Source organism: Triticum aestivum, chromosome 2D (genome assembly GCF_018294505.1).
Source record: "Triticum aestivum cultivar Chinese Spring chromosome 2D, IWGSC CS RefSeq v2.1, whole genome shotgun sequence".
NCBI lineage: Eukaryota > Viridiplantae > Streptophyta > Magnoliopsida > Poales > Poaceae > Triticum > Triticum aestivum.
Window position 1 is genome coordinate 378,007,712 of NC_057799.1, and position 17,082 is coordinate 378,024,793.

At 44.6% G+C, this 17,082-nt stretch overlaps 2 protein-coding genes across 4 annotated transcripts; both read right to left on the reverse strand.

Moving 5' to 3' along the window:
• Positions 1 to 919: 919 nt before the first annotated feature.
• LOC123053243 (40S ribosomal protein S14) lies at positions 920 to 3,915 on the reverse strand. 2 transcript variants are annotated; one of them, XM_044476695.1, is made up of 6 exons: positions 3,701 to 3,885; positions 3,477 to 3,599; positions 3,339 to 3,384; positions 1,763 to 1,848; positions 1,537 to 1,666; positions 920 to 1,193 (listed from the first exon to the last, which is right to left on the reverse strand). In XM_044476695.1, exons 1-6 carry the CDS (start codon positions 3,701 to 3,703, stop codon positions 1,126 to 1,128), a joined length of 456 nt encoding a protein of 151 aa, XP_044332630.1. In that variant the 5' UTR covers positions 3,704 to 3,885; the 3' UTR covers positions 920 to 1,125. The 2 variants fall into 2 exon arrangements, with proteins under 2 accessions (XP_044332630.1, XP_044332629.1); XM_044476694.1 differs by having other exon boundaries at positions 3,339 to 3,599; positions 3,701 to 3,915.
• Positions 3,916 to 12,595: 8,680 nt separating this feature from the next.
• LOC123053245 (40S ribosomal protein S14) lies at positions 12,596 to 15,573 on the reverse strand. Of its 2 annotated transcripts, XM_044476697.1 has the most exons (6): positions 15,364 to 15,548; positions 15,140 to 15,262; positions 15,002 to 15,047; positions 13,425 to 13,510; positions 13,199 to 13,328; positions 12,596 to 12,856 (listed from the first exon to the last, which is right to left on the reverse strand). In XM_044476697.1, exons 1-6 carry the CDS (start codon positions 15,364 to 15,366, stop codon positions 12,789 to 12,791), a joined length of 456 nt encoding a protein of 151 aa, XP_044332632.1. In that variant the 5' UTR covers positions 15,367 to 15,548; the 3' UTR covers positions 12,596 to 12,788. The 2 variants fall into 2 exon arrangements, with proteins under 2 accessions (XP_044332632.1, XP_044332631.1); XM_044476696.1 differs by having other exon boundaries at positions 15,002 to 15,262; positions 15,364 to 15,573.
• Positions 15,574 to 17,082: the final 1,509 nt, after the last annotated feature.

Below are 17,082 nucleotides of genomic sequence, written 5' to 3' on the forward strand. Positions count from 1 at the left end.
TCTTGAATAAGCAAGAGAAAATTTTCTCTAGCAAGATATAGGTCGAGCAGAGATCCTAGCCAGACACGGACGAAGCTAGATCAATAGTTCTGGTGGCAACTCTACTCGGCCGGGTTCATTTGTTACAAACGAATTCAATTTTTAATCAATCTAGTGAAAAATTTGCCAAATTCATTAGGCTCAACTGACCCCACTGCTTATGAAGGTTGCTCCGTCCAGCAGAGACTAATCTGAATCTGTCGAGTATAGGGACGAACCAATTGTCCTATGGTGTCAGCTCTATTGAGCTGGGTTCATTTGTTACAAATGAATAGTATTGTTTACAGGTTTAGTGAAGAGATTGTTCAGTTCATTGTATTCAACTAACCTTACTGCATATGGCACCTCCGTCACCGTTAGAGATGAGAATAACATCTTGAGTAAAATTTGTTTCAAACCTTGAAGTTGGGTCATCTATTTGAAACAGAGGGAGTAAAAATCAGCACCCTACGAATGGATGATAGTTCAATAACTTTGTCAGACTTCCCCTCATGCAAGTAACATCCCATAAGGCCATAATAGTCAATAGTCAGGCACGGGTCACTAACCAGCGAGAACACGCCAAACTGCACGATCAAAAGGACAACTGTGGAGCAAGGAGACGAACAGCGGTCGTTGGTGAAGATGGGTTGAAGAGGGCTAAGGATGTCACTGACGCGGGCGAGTGATTCCCGTGGGTACTGCCATGGCCCATGGGAGCTAATTGCATGCATCGAAGTAGACTATCTTATGGGCCACCCATTTAGCAAAGCCACTCAACAAGCCCACAAACAAAATGAGCTAGCAAGCGAACTGCAGGTTAGTTGACGCAGAAGCTACAACAGTGTGTCAATTTTAGACACATGAAACAAGCAACAACAAGACGCAAAAGTAAAATCCATAGCAAAGAAAGGGTTATAATAGATGGCAACCACTTGATTCAAAAGAGGGGAAAGGGTCATTTTCTAAACATGCAACACAATATCTCTCAAAATCTATAAATCCACAAGATCTGACTTAACATCATAAACGGAGTAGTACAGAACAAGTTGCAAGACGCAGGATATCGATAGCTTGGTATTGTTCCATCCTTGAACGAGCATGGAATTACAGCCTCCTTCCTCTTCTACCACCCTTCCGGCGGGTGCTGTCAGTGGGGACCGGGGTAACATCCTCTGCTCAACGCAAAAAAAAACATCATGGATTAATCCGCTGTATGATATCATAAACTAAACTGGAAAATGTAAAAGGTTGAAATCACGATAACTGGCATCCAAGGCAAAACTAAATCAACATTGATCATAACATAAACATAGTATGAACAGGAAGGACAAGCAAAACATAAGTACATATAAAAACCAAGCCAGCATGTGACCAGACAAATTCAAGAACTATTGACTACCAGACAAAATTAAGACAAGCCTTGCAAATGCAATGAATGGCAGAATAGTTTTTTCCCAGAAGCTAATGAGATGAAATGGCACAGACACAGCATACACAAGGGCATCACAAGCTTACCAATGCGTCCAATCTTCATGCCAGAACGTGCAAGAGCTCTAAGCGCAGCTTGAGCACCAGGACCTGGAGTTTTTGTCTTGTTTCCACCAGTAGCACGGAGCTTAATGTGCAGAGCAGTAATTCCAAGCTCCTAAACAGGGGGGGAGGATCACCATATGTATCAGTGGATTCATCAAATTTGGCTACCACCATACTTGATCATGCAACAAATCAACTTTTTTGGTACCTTACATCTTACAGCAACATCCTGAGATGCAAGCATAGCTGCATAAGGGGATGATTCATCACGATCAGCTTTGACCTTCATGCCACCTGAAAATGCAATTCTTTAGTACATCACAAATTTGTAAGACGTAAAAAAGAAACTGATAGATGTTGAGCATCACAGAAGAACCGACAGTCAATCACTGTTTAGTGCCATGGCAGATGCAAGTTATAGCTAAACAGGTATAATAGCCAAGAATAACCATTCAAGCCTTGGTGAACTGAGTTCACTTCTTCAACCACCAAATAGGAGACCACACATAGAATATTCTACTACTAATATGTTATATTCAAAAAGACTTCTGAAATGTTCTGAAGATATTGTACAGCCAATATCTAAAATCTTCAAATGTAACTCAGAAGTACTAACAAACAAAAGCATGTTCTTCCAACATTTAGGCGTCCCCATTTTAATTGACAAAGAGTTGCAAGGGTGTAGAAGTCAGCAGAAGCAAGACAGAGAACATCTGCTTCATACCGACCATACATCACAAGAAACTGAATGGCAAGATGAGTACACCTATAAATCAAATTGGAAGTTGAGTTCCAGAGAAAAACTCTCTAGAGCCTCATATGAATCTTGCACAGCAATGACTCGACACGCTCCCACAGAACAAAAGGGAGGCAATCTTAAGGGCGGTGCTTACAAAAGGTTGATAGGATCAAAAATGAAACTCAATAGGGAAGACAGCATCATGATCAGAAGAGGAGGTTCATAAGAAGTAAGCAAGACAAATATTGCTCAACAATCTCGCTCAAGTTTAACCTAGGATAACCTCACATATGAACCAACAATTTTCACATAAATAGAAAACGCCCAGATCCCAAACTGGATAGTCAAATAGTGAACGGATAAGGAGATTTGGCTCACATACCCTATTGAGTTTCTGCATGAATCAATTCCATTAAATAAAAAGGTGGGCATTACGTCATACTGACAAACAAAATACCAATACTACCTACCAAACAAGAATGTTGGTTCAGTGAAATGTTTTTCAAAGAACCAACCATCGTGCTGATTTTTTACATACAACTACAGGAGTGCCAATATGCACTTGGTTCGGTGAAATATAGTCACATCAAGCATGTTCACTTCCAGAATTTAGGCAGCTCCATCTAATGTTGCAAAGAGTTGCAGGAGTGAAGAACACAGCATGAGCAGTGCATAAAGCAGCTGCTGCCTGCTGGCTACATACACTACAAGAAACCCAATGAAATGATGTAAACAGCTAGAACTAAAACAGGAAGAGAAGAAGTTCCAGAGAAAAACTCGCCGGATCCTCGTTTTCAATCTTGCATGGCTATGACTCGACACGCTCCCACGGATAAAAAGGGAGGGGATCTTAAGGGCCGTGCTTACAAAGCAATCTAAAAACCTCCAAGGTGATACCAAATCATGAAACTTGACTATATGCTGTTCCAAACGAACATATCTCTATCAGTACGAGACGATGCTTATTAGAAACAAACCACCATCATTTATACATCAGCCACCACGCCTTGCTCGTAAAGGGGAGTATAAGAAGAGATGTGATTACCGGTGATGCGGACGAGCGTCTCCCTCCCGGACAGATCCGTGACATGCTGCGACAGCGAAGCCAGATGTGGCAAGAGTTTCAGGTCCGCGGTGTAAACAGAAAAGCAGCAAGAAAGGCGGCGTGTCCTTGGGATCTTACGATGAAGGTGTCGTTGAAGGAGGCGAAGATGTGCGCGACGCCGAAGACGTGCTCCCCCTCGCGGACGGCGGGGCCGAGCGTCACGTTCTCCTCCTTGGGCTCGCGGGTCTTCTTCCTCCCTGACTGCACGAACAGACACAGCACCGGACGATGCCCAGATGGATAAGCACAAGAACCAAGTCTACAGCGAGTTGACGGGGAAGGAACGAGCGACAAGGCGTTACCATGGCGGCGGCGGCGGCGGCGAGAGGAGGAGGAGGCTAGGGTTTGGAGTGGACGAGAAGATGAGCTGCGGTGGGGAAGTGCAGGAGTGGGCAAAGATAAAGCCTCCCGAGAGTGGGCCGTGCCCGGGTTTGGATGCGTGGGTCGCCTGGTTATACGGGCTGCATTTTGCGCTGAGCTCTCTAGACCATACTGGGCTTGCATGACTCAGTATTGGGCTAAGGGTGCGTTTTTGTGTGTACCGCAACCCGGGTGTCCACTCATCATGTGACCAGACGTTTCTTTTTTTAGGGTTAAAGCACAGCTTTATTACGGTAACGAGTTAGGCAAGTCGCCTAAAACAAACCAACATATAGCTTTATTAAGGCGATGAGGGTTTACCTACTCCGCCGGCCCAGGCCGACGTTTCCTTACCGGTGCCCTCCCCGGACGGTTTCTCAAGGCGCAGTCCCTAGGGTTTCCTAGCCCCGGTATTTGCTGCGACAGAACTCAGGGGCAGATTGCATCGGTTCTTTGGCCCTGTTCATCATGGGAGATGCCATGGAGGCCCCAAGTGGTGGCAGAAACTCATCTCGATGGGGAAGGAGCAGAGGATGTGGAGGTACGACAGGCCGGGGCCTTGTCCCGGGTCATGAGCGTGGCGATGGGGAAGGGATTGGACAGAAGGGACGTGATGTTGATTCTGGAGGAGGAATAGCTGGTGGTTCGGTGCCACCATCCCCTCCTGGATATTTGTCACGGTGGGAGAGTAAGGAAACCAAGCACGGAGCCTCGTCGTCCAAGTCAAAGGCTGCTGATATGGAGATCGAGAAGAATTTGGCGGGCTCCGAGCTGGAGCGCCACCGGTCATCATGAATATCATAAGTGGAACTATTGCGGGATTGGCAACGATTCAACAGTTCGAGAGCTACGCACGCTAGTGCAACGATTTGCCCCCTTCGTGCTCTGTGTGCAAGAAACTCGAGTTGGAGGGACTCATGCTAGGAATCTAGCCTTTTCTTTTAGCTTTAGTAGAAGCTATACAGTGGATAGTAATGGTAGAAGTGGAGGTCTTGCTATTTACAGGGATGATGATTTGTCCCTTGAGTTCGTCACTGAACTCTCACGAGATGAGCACATTGGTCACTCAAGTCTCAAAATGTGGAGAATTGGTCAGTTTGGTTTGCTTTATGAGCGAATGTGTCACTTCCCTGTTGCGAGCCGTTACGGGGCCGACGTGGCTTGCTGACTCAGCGTATGGCCCACTGTCAGGATAATTGTGAAGGTATTTTTTGCAAATTGTGCATCCCCTCCCTGGTCAAAATCCCCAATTCAGCTCTCTCTCGATCTCACCTTCGCCTCTCTCCAGATCTGCCACAGCCGTCGCCGTTGTCGTCACCTCGCTCGAGATGGACCAGTATGAGGGAGAGAGCTGGCGGCCGGAGAACAGGGAGGGTAGTATCTTCTTCCCGGCGGAGGGCTGGAGGCGCGGCGAGCCGGAGTTGCGGCCTGAGGTCGGTCGCTGTGTGCTGAGGCGCACGGCTGGGATGTACCGGCTGGAGGAGAAGCTACGCGGTCGTGCCCTGGTGGGTACAGTGGAAGGGAACCGGCCTCCCGTGTCGCCGGCACAGGTGGTTGCTGCTTTGGAGGCGCAATGCGGCATCCGCCGCGACGACGTCATGGTTGAGGTATGTTCGCCTCCGGCGGATTTTCTTGTACGGTTTCGGTCCGGCGACGACTGCACTCGCGTGCTCATCTACCACTCCCGCAAGCTTACGGTCGGCGGCGAGACAATCCAGTTTTGCCGGTGGCATCGTGGGATGGGTGGCGAGGAGTCGTCTATGAAGTTTTTGACAAGGTTGAGCTTTGATGGGCTCCCGCAAGAGGCTTGGGAGGTCGAGTTCGTTACCAACCTTGTTAACAGTCTCGGCGGCGATCTCGTTAAGATGTTGAAGCCCACTGATCGGTGCTTCGTCGTTGTTGAAGCATGGATGAAGAACCCAAACAAATTGCCTAAATTATATGAAGTGGAGCTGCCAGAGCCTGAATTACGACAAGATTACCCAACCTCTGACTCTGACGTGCCAATTTCACCGCCTACTATATAGTCGTCTGAAAGATGAGAAGCCAACAGTTGTTCATTTTCTGAAGATCCATGTTCTGAAAGTTATAGATCACAACCCTATCTTAACAGAGTTGTCGCCTGCTTATGACTATGACGAAGAATCGAACAGCGCTCGGTGTCACAATTTCACATGTCATCCTGGTACAATAGATGGTGCAGAGAGGGCATACATTGGTGGTGGACATGGTTTTGCAGGGCCAGGGTCCGATGGCCGTGGAGGTGCTCCGTTCAGGATGTAGATGAGACAGAGATGTTGCATCTCTTTTATTCAGCAATGTATAATGTATGTTTGTTGTGTGCCAATGTGAGCATATGTCTGTAAGACTATTGTAAGAGATCTATTTATGATGTGTGACTGATGTGAGGATGTTGCATGAAATTCAATTGTTGTTGCACTACTAGTATATGCAATTTATTTGACAAGAGATATCTCATTTAACAAAAGTACAGAACAGTACTAAAAGAAAGAGTTCATTTTAGAACTACACAGAGCAGTACTAAAATTCCTCAGTACTAAAAGAAAAAATTCATCCAAAAGGATTAGTTGTGCCAAAAGTAACTACACATGATAGTACTAAAAGAACAAGTTCATTTTGGAACTACATCAAGTTCATTTTGAAACTACTACATTACTGAATTACAGCATGATCTCAGTCTTGTGGTGCTGATTGTGTATTGTTGATCTCCTCTTCATATGTTGGTCCTGTTCTACCTCTTCTTCCTCCCCTTCTTCCTCTTGTAGGTGCACCTCCTCCTCTCTGTCCAAACAGAAGATACTGAAATCCTCCAACACCTGCTGCATTGTTGCTTGTGCCAGCTGTGTTTGCATTCCTGTTAATTGCACTAGCTGCAGCTCTAGCTTCTCTTCTTCTTCCTGACCTGTCCCTTGCTTGAGCTCTCAAAACCTGTGTTGTGACTGTTGATGTCCTTGGTGGTGGAACGTTAGCTCTATATTGTGCAACAAAAGCTGATTCACTAGGGAATGGCTTTATTTCTTCAATGACAATTTTTGGCGCCTGCATTTTATGAATGACATAACTCTGTTTTATTGGAAGAACAAAAGAGAACAAGTTACAAGTACTTTATTATAAGAATTTGGTCTTCACCTCATGTGCTAGCTGAGATATCATAGATTCTTTCACATTGCTAGGATCTTTCCTAGGGTCTAGTTGTACATGCTCAATGTGCTGATCAAAACAATACAAAATTAGTTAGTAGTGCCTATACAAACTGGAATTATTTGTAAGTATAGCTGCATATTACCTCTAGTATCTCAGGAATATCAGCATATCCATTTTCATCAATCATTGTAGGGACTCTGTTTGGGTTTGGCATGGAGGTTGGAATGCCCACTTGCTCTTCCACAGTTCTTCTTCTCCTTCTCTTTGTTCTTTGTTGTTGTTGCTCCTGTGAGCTGTCCTCTGTTTGGGTTTGTGGTGCTTGTGCTGCTCCTGTTGCTGCTGCTTGTGTTGTTGCTGCTTCTGCCCTTGCAATCTCTTTCAATCTAGGGCATCCTTTCTTGTTATGGCCTGCATTTCCACAATATCCACAATGAATAGTGACCCCATGTTTGGTCAACTTTGTACCATCCTCATTTTCTTCAGGACCTTTTCTTCTTTTTTTGCTTGAGGGCCTGCCAACAACCTTCTCATAAAATGGAGGTTTTACTACTGGGCCATTAACATGCTCCCATTCCGACTTATCTCTAACTGGCTTCACCACAGGACCATAAGCTTGCATGAAAGCATTCAAAGAATAGCTACTACATACCATCTGTTCAGGCTTAATCCTCTCATGCCTACAACAAGCTATTGCATGGTTGCATGGAATGCCAGTTAGCTGCCATCTTCTACAAGTGCAAGCTCTCATGTTTAGCTCTACAATGTAACTAACACCATTGCTAAGAACTTTGAAAGTTGACCTTCCATATTCAGTAGCAAAGCAGTTTGCTGCATAATCTGCATTTTTCTGAACTTTTTGTCTAATCTTTGGGCAAATCTGACCAGTCCACTTCTGTAGAGCATCCTTTTGCATTTTGTTATATCTTGTCCCTATCTTGCAAGCAATGTTCTCCAACATAGACAGGACATGTAGCTCTCTAGCTTCTAATATCCACCTAATTAGTAGGCAGGTCCATAAACAGAAGTAAGCAGTAGACATTTAATAAGCAATAGTAAAGAGAAGAAGGTAAGATAATTACTTATTGAAAACTTCACAAGAATTGTTTGTAAGTATGTCACATTTGACAAAATCACTGAAGAAAGCTCTGCAATACTCAGATGGCTTCTTTTCATCTAACCAAGCATGTGCTTCAGGACAATCTGCCTTGAACCTGTCCATGTTTTGCTGCCATCTTGTAGTGTTGCTTGACCTTGCACATGCCCACAAGTGATTCTTTACTGTTTCTCCCTTGTGAAGCTGGTTCAGGTTCTGGTAGAGATGTCTGACACAAAATCTATGTTCAGAGTCAGGGAACAATTCTCTGACTGCTCTAATCAAACCCTACATCACAACAAACAACAGCTATGTTATGCTAAGACAGAAGATACAGTATTGTAATCACATACATATAAGGAATTTTTTAATTTTCACCACACCTTCTGCTTATCACTCATTATAGAGATAGTTGATGTGTTAATGATGTTTAGGTCATTTTTCAAATTAGTAAGAAACCACTTCCAGCTGGCATGGCACTCCACCTCTACGACAGCCATTGCAATTGGGTAGATGCAGTCATTGGGATCTACTCCAATTGCTGTCAATATCTGTCCACCATATTTGGTCCTTATGTGTGTTCCATCAAGACAAATAATGGGCCTACAACCAAGTAGCCATCCTCTTTTACAAGCATCCAGACATAAGTACAAAGTGCTCAATGTTTCACCCATCCTTTTCAAGAAGAAAGTAGTGCCTGGGTTTGCTCTCCTTAGCTCATGTCCATAGTCCCAAAGCTGTCCATATTGGGCCTCTTCATCTCCTCTTATCTTTTTCAGACATGACAACCTAGGTCTTGCCAACTTAAATCTGTTTGGCTTCATGTTGTACTATTTCTGAACTTTGTTCTGAAAAGCTGTCAAACTCATCTTTGGGTCATCTCTGAAATCTTCAACAATTTTTCCAGCTAGCAATGGAGCTGTCAACTCTTTCACTTCCCACACCCTCTCACAAGTATGCTCTCCAACATATGTCTTTATCAGCATGCACTCAACTCTGGTATCTTTAACAACAATCATTCTCCAAGGGCAGCCTTCAACATATTTTGCGTCACTTCTGGTAGCATTGTTCCTTGTCTTCTTTATTTTTACTCTGTTCTTCACTATGTACATGGACAAAGCATTTCTTAATTCTGTAGGGTTTGAAAAGACCATGCCAAGTTTAAATGTTGGGTCTTCCATGTCTGTCAATTTGTTGAAAGCTGGAAAATCAAATTTTGTCCCGTCTTCACTCTCTAGGAGCTCTAATTTCTCTGTATCAACAACATCTGGATCATCACCATTTGCATCTTCTTTCACAACTTTCCTAGTTGCAGCTATTATGTCATCTACGACAGAAGTGTCAACATTTTCATCAAACAAGGTGTCATCTCCAGCTTCAAAATCATAGTCAGAATCTGCAAAATCTGGATCAATACTTGAGTCTGATGCATAGCCACACTCTTCTTCTGCACTCTCATCACCATAATCTTCTTCTTGCATAGCAGCAAAATCTTCTTCTTGCATAGCAGCAAAATCTTCTTCTTCCATAGCAGGAAAATCTTCTTCTTCCATAGCAGCAAAATCTTCTTTTTGCACACCAGCTAATTCTTCTCCTCTAACAGCAGCAAATTCTTCTTCTTGCTGTACAACCTGAGGAAACATATTCTCCTTCCCTTTCTTTTCCATGTAAAATTATTCTTTCACAAAATTAGCACTCAAGTTCCTCCTAGCAGGTATGGATCTGTTATTGTTGCACAAATCTTGATATCCACCTGACATCATATTGAACATTTGCTCACTGAATGTAGGCATCAATTTGCTAGCTGGTATGTCCTCTGACTCAATATCTTTCTTGCAAGGACTTATCACTCTAGGTAGCTCAACTGGTTGCAGAAGAACATCATCCCAAAGTTGTTTGTCCAGAACATTATCATGATCAACATAAACATGCAAATTGTGGCCACCTCTTGCACAAGCTGAATCTGCCATAGATTTTGCATGCATTTCTAAGTTCATCTCCCTCAAACCATCTACTACTGTTTTGCCCGGATCCAACCAGTACACTGGAAATCCCATGGATGGCAAAGCATATCCTAGTTGCTTGATCATCCAATCCACAAGAGCACAGCAGAATGTACCCTTGTCACAGCCATCAAAAACATCTACTGATTCCTGCATGTAAACACGGTTCGATCCAACAACACAGAACCATCCATTGTGATGTATTACTAAGCTAAATAAGTCACTACAATCCCCTGCATTGCAAAAAAAGTACAAATTCATCTGTTTACTGACAAAAAATCCCCAATTTTGAACCTAAAATCATCCACTTATCTAACAAAAAATCCCCAATTTTGAACCTAAAATCGTCCACTTATCTCAAGAACCTAAAAAAAGCACAAACGAAGGGGAAGAGAATCAGTGAGAAGAACTTACCATACTCGGGTGCATCATCCCAAGGAAATCGCCGTCGAGGAAGAAGCTCAGCACCAGCGCGACCACCGGCATCAGCCACACCGAGAACGGCTTCACCACAAACACCGCCGCCGCCAGTACCCGCAGATTCATCGCCGTCATCAGCCGCGGCGGCTACTGTAGGGGGGGCGGCTACCTCGCCATCCTCTCCGCCGCCGCAACCTACGGAGGCAGCCAACGGGGTTGACATTGCCGCCGACGGGCACCCAGCCGCCGTCAAGGTCGCAAGGTCGGGGTTTGGGGGTGGAGTGCGCTGGCGGGGGTCGGTACTGCATATGTTTTTTTTTCTAGGGGTTTTCTTGCAAATGTACACCGCTGACTCACAACGCCACGTGGGCTGCGCCAATGACTCAAAAGAAGAGAGTGACCCGTTTGCTCATATAGCAAACCAAACTGACCCGTTTTCCACGTTTTGAGACTTGTGTGACCAATATGCTCATCTCGCGAGAGTTCAGTGACGAATGGCGTTTATCTCTTCACTTTCTTAGTTGTAACCAAAGACATTGTGGTTCTTTTTAATAGAAATATGAGAGGGAGCTCTCTTTTTCAAAAAAAAAAGAGTGTAAAGTTGTGGTAGATTGAAAAAGAAGACAAGGAACATTGAAGGTCACAAAGTTACATAAATGTGCTCTCAAGCTTTGTCAATCGTTTCGCGGTTTTGTTCTGAGCATCCTATAGTGAAATCGTACAAAAACATAGTTGTACAAAAATGACTAATCTCAAATATAAGGCAAAAGCCTCTATTTAGAAGTTTTTTATGCTTTTAAATCAAAGTGAAAAATTGAAGTTTAAGCTCAAACAAACAGGGCCTAAATAGCCGTGTGAGTGATCCACCATAAGATGTGAGAATATTAGACCATTTAAAGCACTTTGGTCGGGGACACATCCACTTAAAGCAGATAATCGAGTGGTTGCTTCATTGTCGGGATACCCAGGAAGAAGACTATATGATCACGATATGAAAAATAATACGTATGAGAAATCAAAACACCATTAGCTCTCTAACGTTGGCTACGAACATCATGTGAGAATAGAGATGGAGCCAGGTGAACACTTATTCCACACAAGAGAACCTCCACCGTCAAGACAATGTCGCTGAGACACAAAGCTAACATAGAAAGACTTGATCCACTCTGAAAGCAAAGATTTGAGTTGTCCCCACTTGCTTAGCACACAGAATCTTGAATAAGCAAGAGAAAATTTTCTCTAGCAAGATATAGGTCGAGCAGAGATCCTAGCCAGACACGGACGAAGCTAGATCAATAGTTCTGGTGGCAACTCTACTCGGCCGGGTTCATTTGTTACAAACGAATTCAATTTTTAATCAATCTAGTGAAAAATTTGCCAAATTCATTAGGCTCAACTGACCCCACTGCTTATGAAGGTTGCTCCGTCCAGCAGAGACTAATCTGAATCTGTCGAGTATAGGGACGAACCAATTGTCCTATGGTGTCAGCTCTATTGAGCTGGGTTCATTTGTTACAAATGAATAGTATTGTTTACAGGTTTAGTGAAGAGATTGTTCAGTTCATTGTATTCAACTAACCTTACTGCATATGGCACCTCCGTCACCGTTAGAGATGAGAATAACATCTTGAGTAAAATTTGTTTCAAACCTTGAAGTTGGGTCATCTATTTTGAAACAGAGGGAGTAAAAATCAGCACCCTACGAATGGATGATAGTTCAATAACTTTGTCAGACTTCCCCTCATGCAAGTAACATCCCATAAGGCCATAATAGTCAATAGTCAGGCACGGGTCACTAACCAGCGAGAACACGCCAAACTGCACGATCAAAAGGACAACTGTGGAGCAAGGAGACGAACAGCGGTCGTTGGTGAAGATAAATTAGGGTTGAAGAGGGCTAAGGATGTCACTGACGCGGGCGAGTGATTCCCGTGGGTACTGCCATGGCCCATGGGAGCTAATTGCATGCATCGAAGTAGACTATCTTATGGGCCACCCATTTAGCAAAGCCACTCAACAAGCCCACAAACAAAATGAGCTAGCAAGCGAACTGCAGGTTAGTTGACACAGAAGCTACAACAGCGTGTCAAGTTTTTTTGACACATGATTGAAACAAGCAACAACAAGACGCAAAAGTAAATCCATAGCAAACGAAGTGTAATAATAGATGGCAACCACTTGATTCAAAGCCGGGAAAGGGTCATTTTCTAAACATGCAACACAATATCTCTCAAAATCTATAAATCCACAAGATCTGACTTAACATCATAAACGGAGTAGTACAGAACAAGTTGCAAGACGCAGGATATCGATAGCTTGGTATTGTTCCATCCTTGAACGAGCATGGAATTACAGCCTCCTTCCTCTTCTACCACCCTTCCGGCGGGTGCTGTCAGTGGGGACCGGGGTAACATCCTCTGCTCAACGCAAAAAAAACATCATGGATTAATCCGCTGTATGACATCATAAACTAAAGTGGAAAATGTAAAAGGTTGAAATCACGATAACTGGCATCCAAGGCAAAACTAAATCAACATTGATCATAACATAAACATAGTATGAACAGGAAGGACAAGCAAAACATAAGTACATATAAAAACCAAGCCAGCATGTGACCAGACAAATTCAAGAACTATTGACTACCAGACAAAATTAAGACAAGCCTTGCAAATGCAATGAATGGCAGAATAGTTTTTTCCCAGAAGCTAATGAGATGAAATGGCACAGACACAGCATACACAAGGGCATCACAAGCTTACCAATGCGTCCAATCTTCATGCCAGAACGTGCAAGAGCTCTAAGCGCAGCTTGAGCACCAGGACCTGGAGTTTTTGTCTTGTTTCCACCAGTAGCACGGAGCTTAATGTGCAGAGCAGTAATTCCAAGCTCCTAAACAGGGGGGGAGGATCACCATATGTATCAGTGGATTCATCAAATTTGGCTACCACCATACTTGATCATGCAACAAATCAACTTTTTTGGTACCTTACATCTTACAGCAACATCCTGAGATGCAAGCATAGCTGCATAAGGGGATGATTCATCACGATCAGCTTTGACCTTCATGCCACCTGAAAATGCAATTCTTTAGTACATCACAAATTTGTAAGACGTAAAAAAGAAACTGATAGATGTTGAGCATCACAGAAGAACCGACAGTCAATCACTGTTTAGTGCCATGGCAGATGCAAGTTATAGCTAAACAGGTATAATAGCCAAGAATAACCATTCAAGCCTTGGTGAACTGAGTTCACTTCTTCAACCACCAAATAGGAGACCACACATAGAATATTCTACTACTAATATGTTATATTCAAAAAGACTTCTGAAATGTTCTGAAGATATTGTACAGCCAATATCTAAAATCTTCAAATGTAACTCAGAAGTACTAACAAACAAAAGCATGTTCTTCCAACATTTAGGCGTCCCCATTTTAATTGACAAAGAGTTGCAAGGGTGTAGAAGTCAGCAGAAGCAAGACAGAGAACATCTGCTTCATACCGACCATACATCACAAGAAACTGAATGGCAAGATGAGTACACCTATAAATCAAATTGGAAGTTGAGTTCCAGAGAAAAACTCTCTAGAGCCTCATATGAATCTTGCACAGCAATGACTCGACACGCTCCCACAGAACAAAAGGGAGGCAATCTTAAGGGCGGTGCTTACAAAAGGTTGATAGGATCAAAAATGAAACTCAATAGGGAAGACAGCATCATGATCAGAAGAGGAGGTTCATAAGAAGTAAGCAAGACAAATATTGCTCAACAATCTCGCTCAAGTTTAACCTAGGATAACCTCACATATGAACCAACAATTTTCACATAAATAGAAAACGCCCAGATCCCAAACTGGATAGTCAAATAGTGAACGGATAAGGAGATTTGGCTCACATACCCTATTGAGTTTCTGCATGAATCAATTCCATTAAATAAAAAGGTGGGCATTACGTCATACTGACAAACAAAATACCAATACTACCTACCAAACAAGAATGTTGGTTCAGTGAAATGTTTTTTCAAAGAACCAACCATCGTGCTGATTTTTTACATACAACTACAGGAGTGCCAATATGCACTTGGTTCGGTGAAATATAGTCACATCAAGCATGTTCACTTCCAGAATTTAGGCAGCTCCATCTAATGTTGCAAAGAGTTGCAGGAGTGAAGAACACAGCATGAGCAGTGCATAAAGCAGCTGCTGCCTGCTGGCTACATACACTACAAGAAACCCAATGAAATGATGTAAACAGCTAGAACTAAAACAGGAAGAGAAGAAGTTCCAGAGAAAAACTCGCCGGATCCTCGTTTTCAATCTTGCATGGCTATGACTCGACACGCTCCCACGGATAAAAAGGGAGGGGATCTTAAGGGCCGTGCTTACAAAGCAATCTAAAAACCTCCAAGGTGATACCAAATCATGAAACTTGACTATATGCTGTTCCAAACGAACATATCTCTATCAGTACGAGACGATGCTTATTAGAAACAAACCACCATCATTTATACATCAGCCACCACGCCTTGCTCGTAAAGGGGAGTATAAGAAGAGATGTGATTACCGGTGATGCGGACGAGCGTCTCCCTCCCGGACAGATCCGTGACATGCTGCGACAGCGAAGCCAGATGTGGCAAGAGTTTCAGGTCCGCGGTGTAAACAGAAAAGCAGCAAGAAAGGCGGCGTGTCCTTGGGATCTTACGATGAAGGTGTCGTTGAAGGAGGCGAAGATGTGCGCGACGCCGAAGACGTGCTCCCCCTCGCGGACGGCGGGGCCGAGCGTCACGTTCTCCTCCTTGGGCTCGCGGGTCTTCTTCCTCCCTGACTGCACGAACAGACACAGCACCGGACGATGCCCAGATGGATAAGCACAAGAACCAAGTCTACAGCGAGTTGACGGGGAAGGAACGAGCGACAAGGCGTTACCATGGCGGCGGCGGCGGCGGCGAGAGGAGGAGGAGGCTAGGGTTTGGAGTGGACGAGAAGATGAGCTGCGGTGGGGAAGTGCAGGAGTGGGCAAAGATAAAGCCTCCCGAGAGTGGGCCGTGCCCGGGTTTGGATGCGTGGGTCGCCTGGTTATACGGGCTGCATTTTGCGCTGAGCTCTCTAGACCATACTGGGCTTGCATGACTCAGTATTGGGCTAAGGGTGCGTTTTTGTGTGTACCGCAACCCGGGTGTCCACTCATCATGTGACCAGACGTTTCTTTTTTAGGGTTAAAGCACAGCTTTATTACGGTAACGAGTTAGGCAAGTCGCCTAAAACAAACCAACATATAGCTTTATTAAGGCGATGAGGGTTTACCTACTCCGCCGGCCCAGGCCGACGTTTCCTTACCGGTGCCCTCCCCGGACGGTTTCTCAAGGCGCAGTCCCTAGGGTTTCCTAGCCCCGGTATTTGCTGCGACAGAACTCAGGGGCAGATTGCATCGGTTCTTTGGCCCTGTTCATCATGGGAGATGCCATGGAGGCCCCAAGTGGTGGCAGAAACTCATCTCGATGGGGAAGGAGCAGAGGATGTGGAGGTACGACAGGCCGGGGCCTTGTCCCGGGTCATGAGCGTGGCGATGGGGAAGGGATTGGACAGAAGGGACGTGATGTTGATTCTGGAGGAGGAATAGCTGGTGGTTCGGTGCCACCATCCCCTCCTGGATATTTGTCACGGTGGGAGAGTAAGGAAACCAAGCACGGAGCCTCGTCGTCCAAGTCAAAGGCTGCTGATATGGAGATCGAGAAGAATTTGGCGGGCTCCGAGCTGGAGCGCCACCGGTCATCATGAATATCATAAGTGGAACTATTGCGGGATTGGCAACGATTCAACAGTTCGAGAGCTACGCACGCTAGTGCAACGATTTGCCCCCTTCGTGCTCTGTGTGCAAGAAACTCGAGTTGGAGGGACTCATGCTAGGAATCTAGCCTTTTCTTTTAGCTTTAGTAGAAGCTATACAGTGGGTAGTAATGGTAGAAGTGGAGGTCTTGCTATGTACTGGGATGATGATTTGTCCCTTGAGTTGATACACTATTCCCAATATCACAGAGATACGATAGTACGGAGGAATGGAGAGGAACCGTGGAGACTCAGTAATATCTACGGTGAAGCCACCGTGAGCGAAAGGCGGAAGACATGGGACTTGTTGCACTGAGTGAATTAGATTTGCCATGGGTATGCATAGGCAATTATAACGAAGTACTATCACCAGAAGAACACTTCGGAGTTGACGAGAGATGCGCCAGGCAGATGACAAGCTTTAAGGACACCGTGGATGTGGATGGATTATGTGATCAGGGCTTTGTAGGGTCGAACTGGACTTTTGAAACAAAGGTGCGAGGGGGTACTTTCACAAGAGTCGGACTCGATAGGGCCCTTGCGCTTCCATCATGCATGGCCCGTTTCCCGGCAGCGATAGTGCATCACCTGACGGCGGCACGTTCAGATCATAACCCCATTTTTGTTGCAACTTAAGGAACAGGAGAATCGGCATGCGTGTACAAGGCATTTTCGCTATGAACTTATGTGGGAAACAGACCCCGAATTCCATGATTTCATGCAACATGTGTGGAACTCAGTTGCATCCTCGAGGACAATGCATGCGCTAGGAGACAAGCTTTCTGCCATGTCCAACAAGCTGAAGAGTTGGGACGGTGA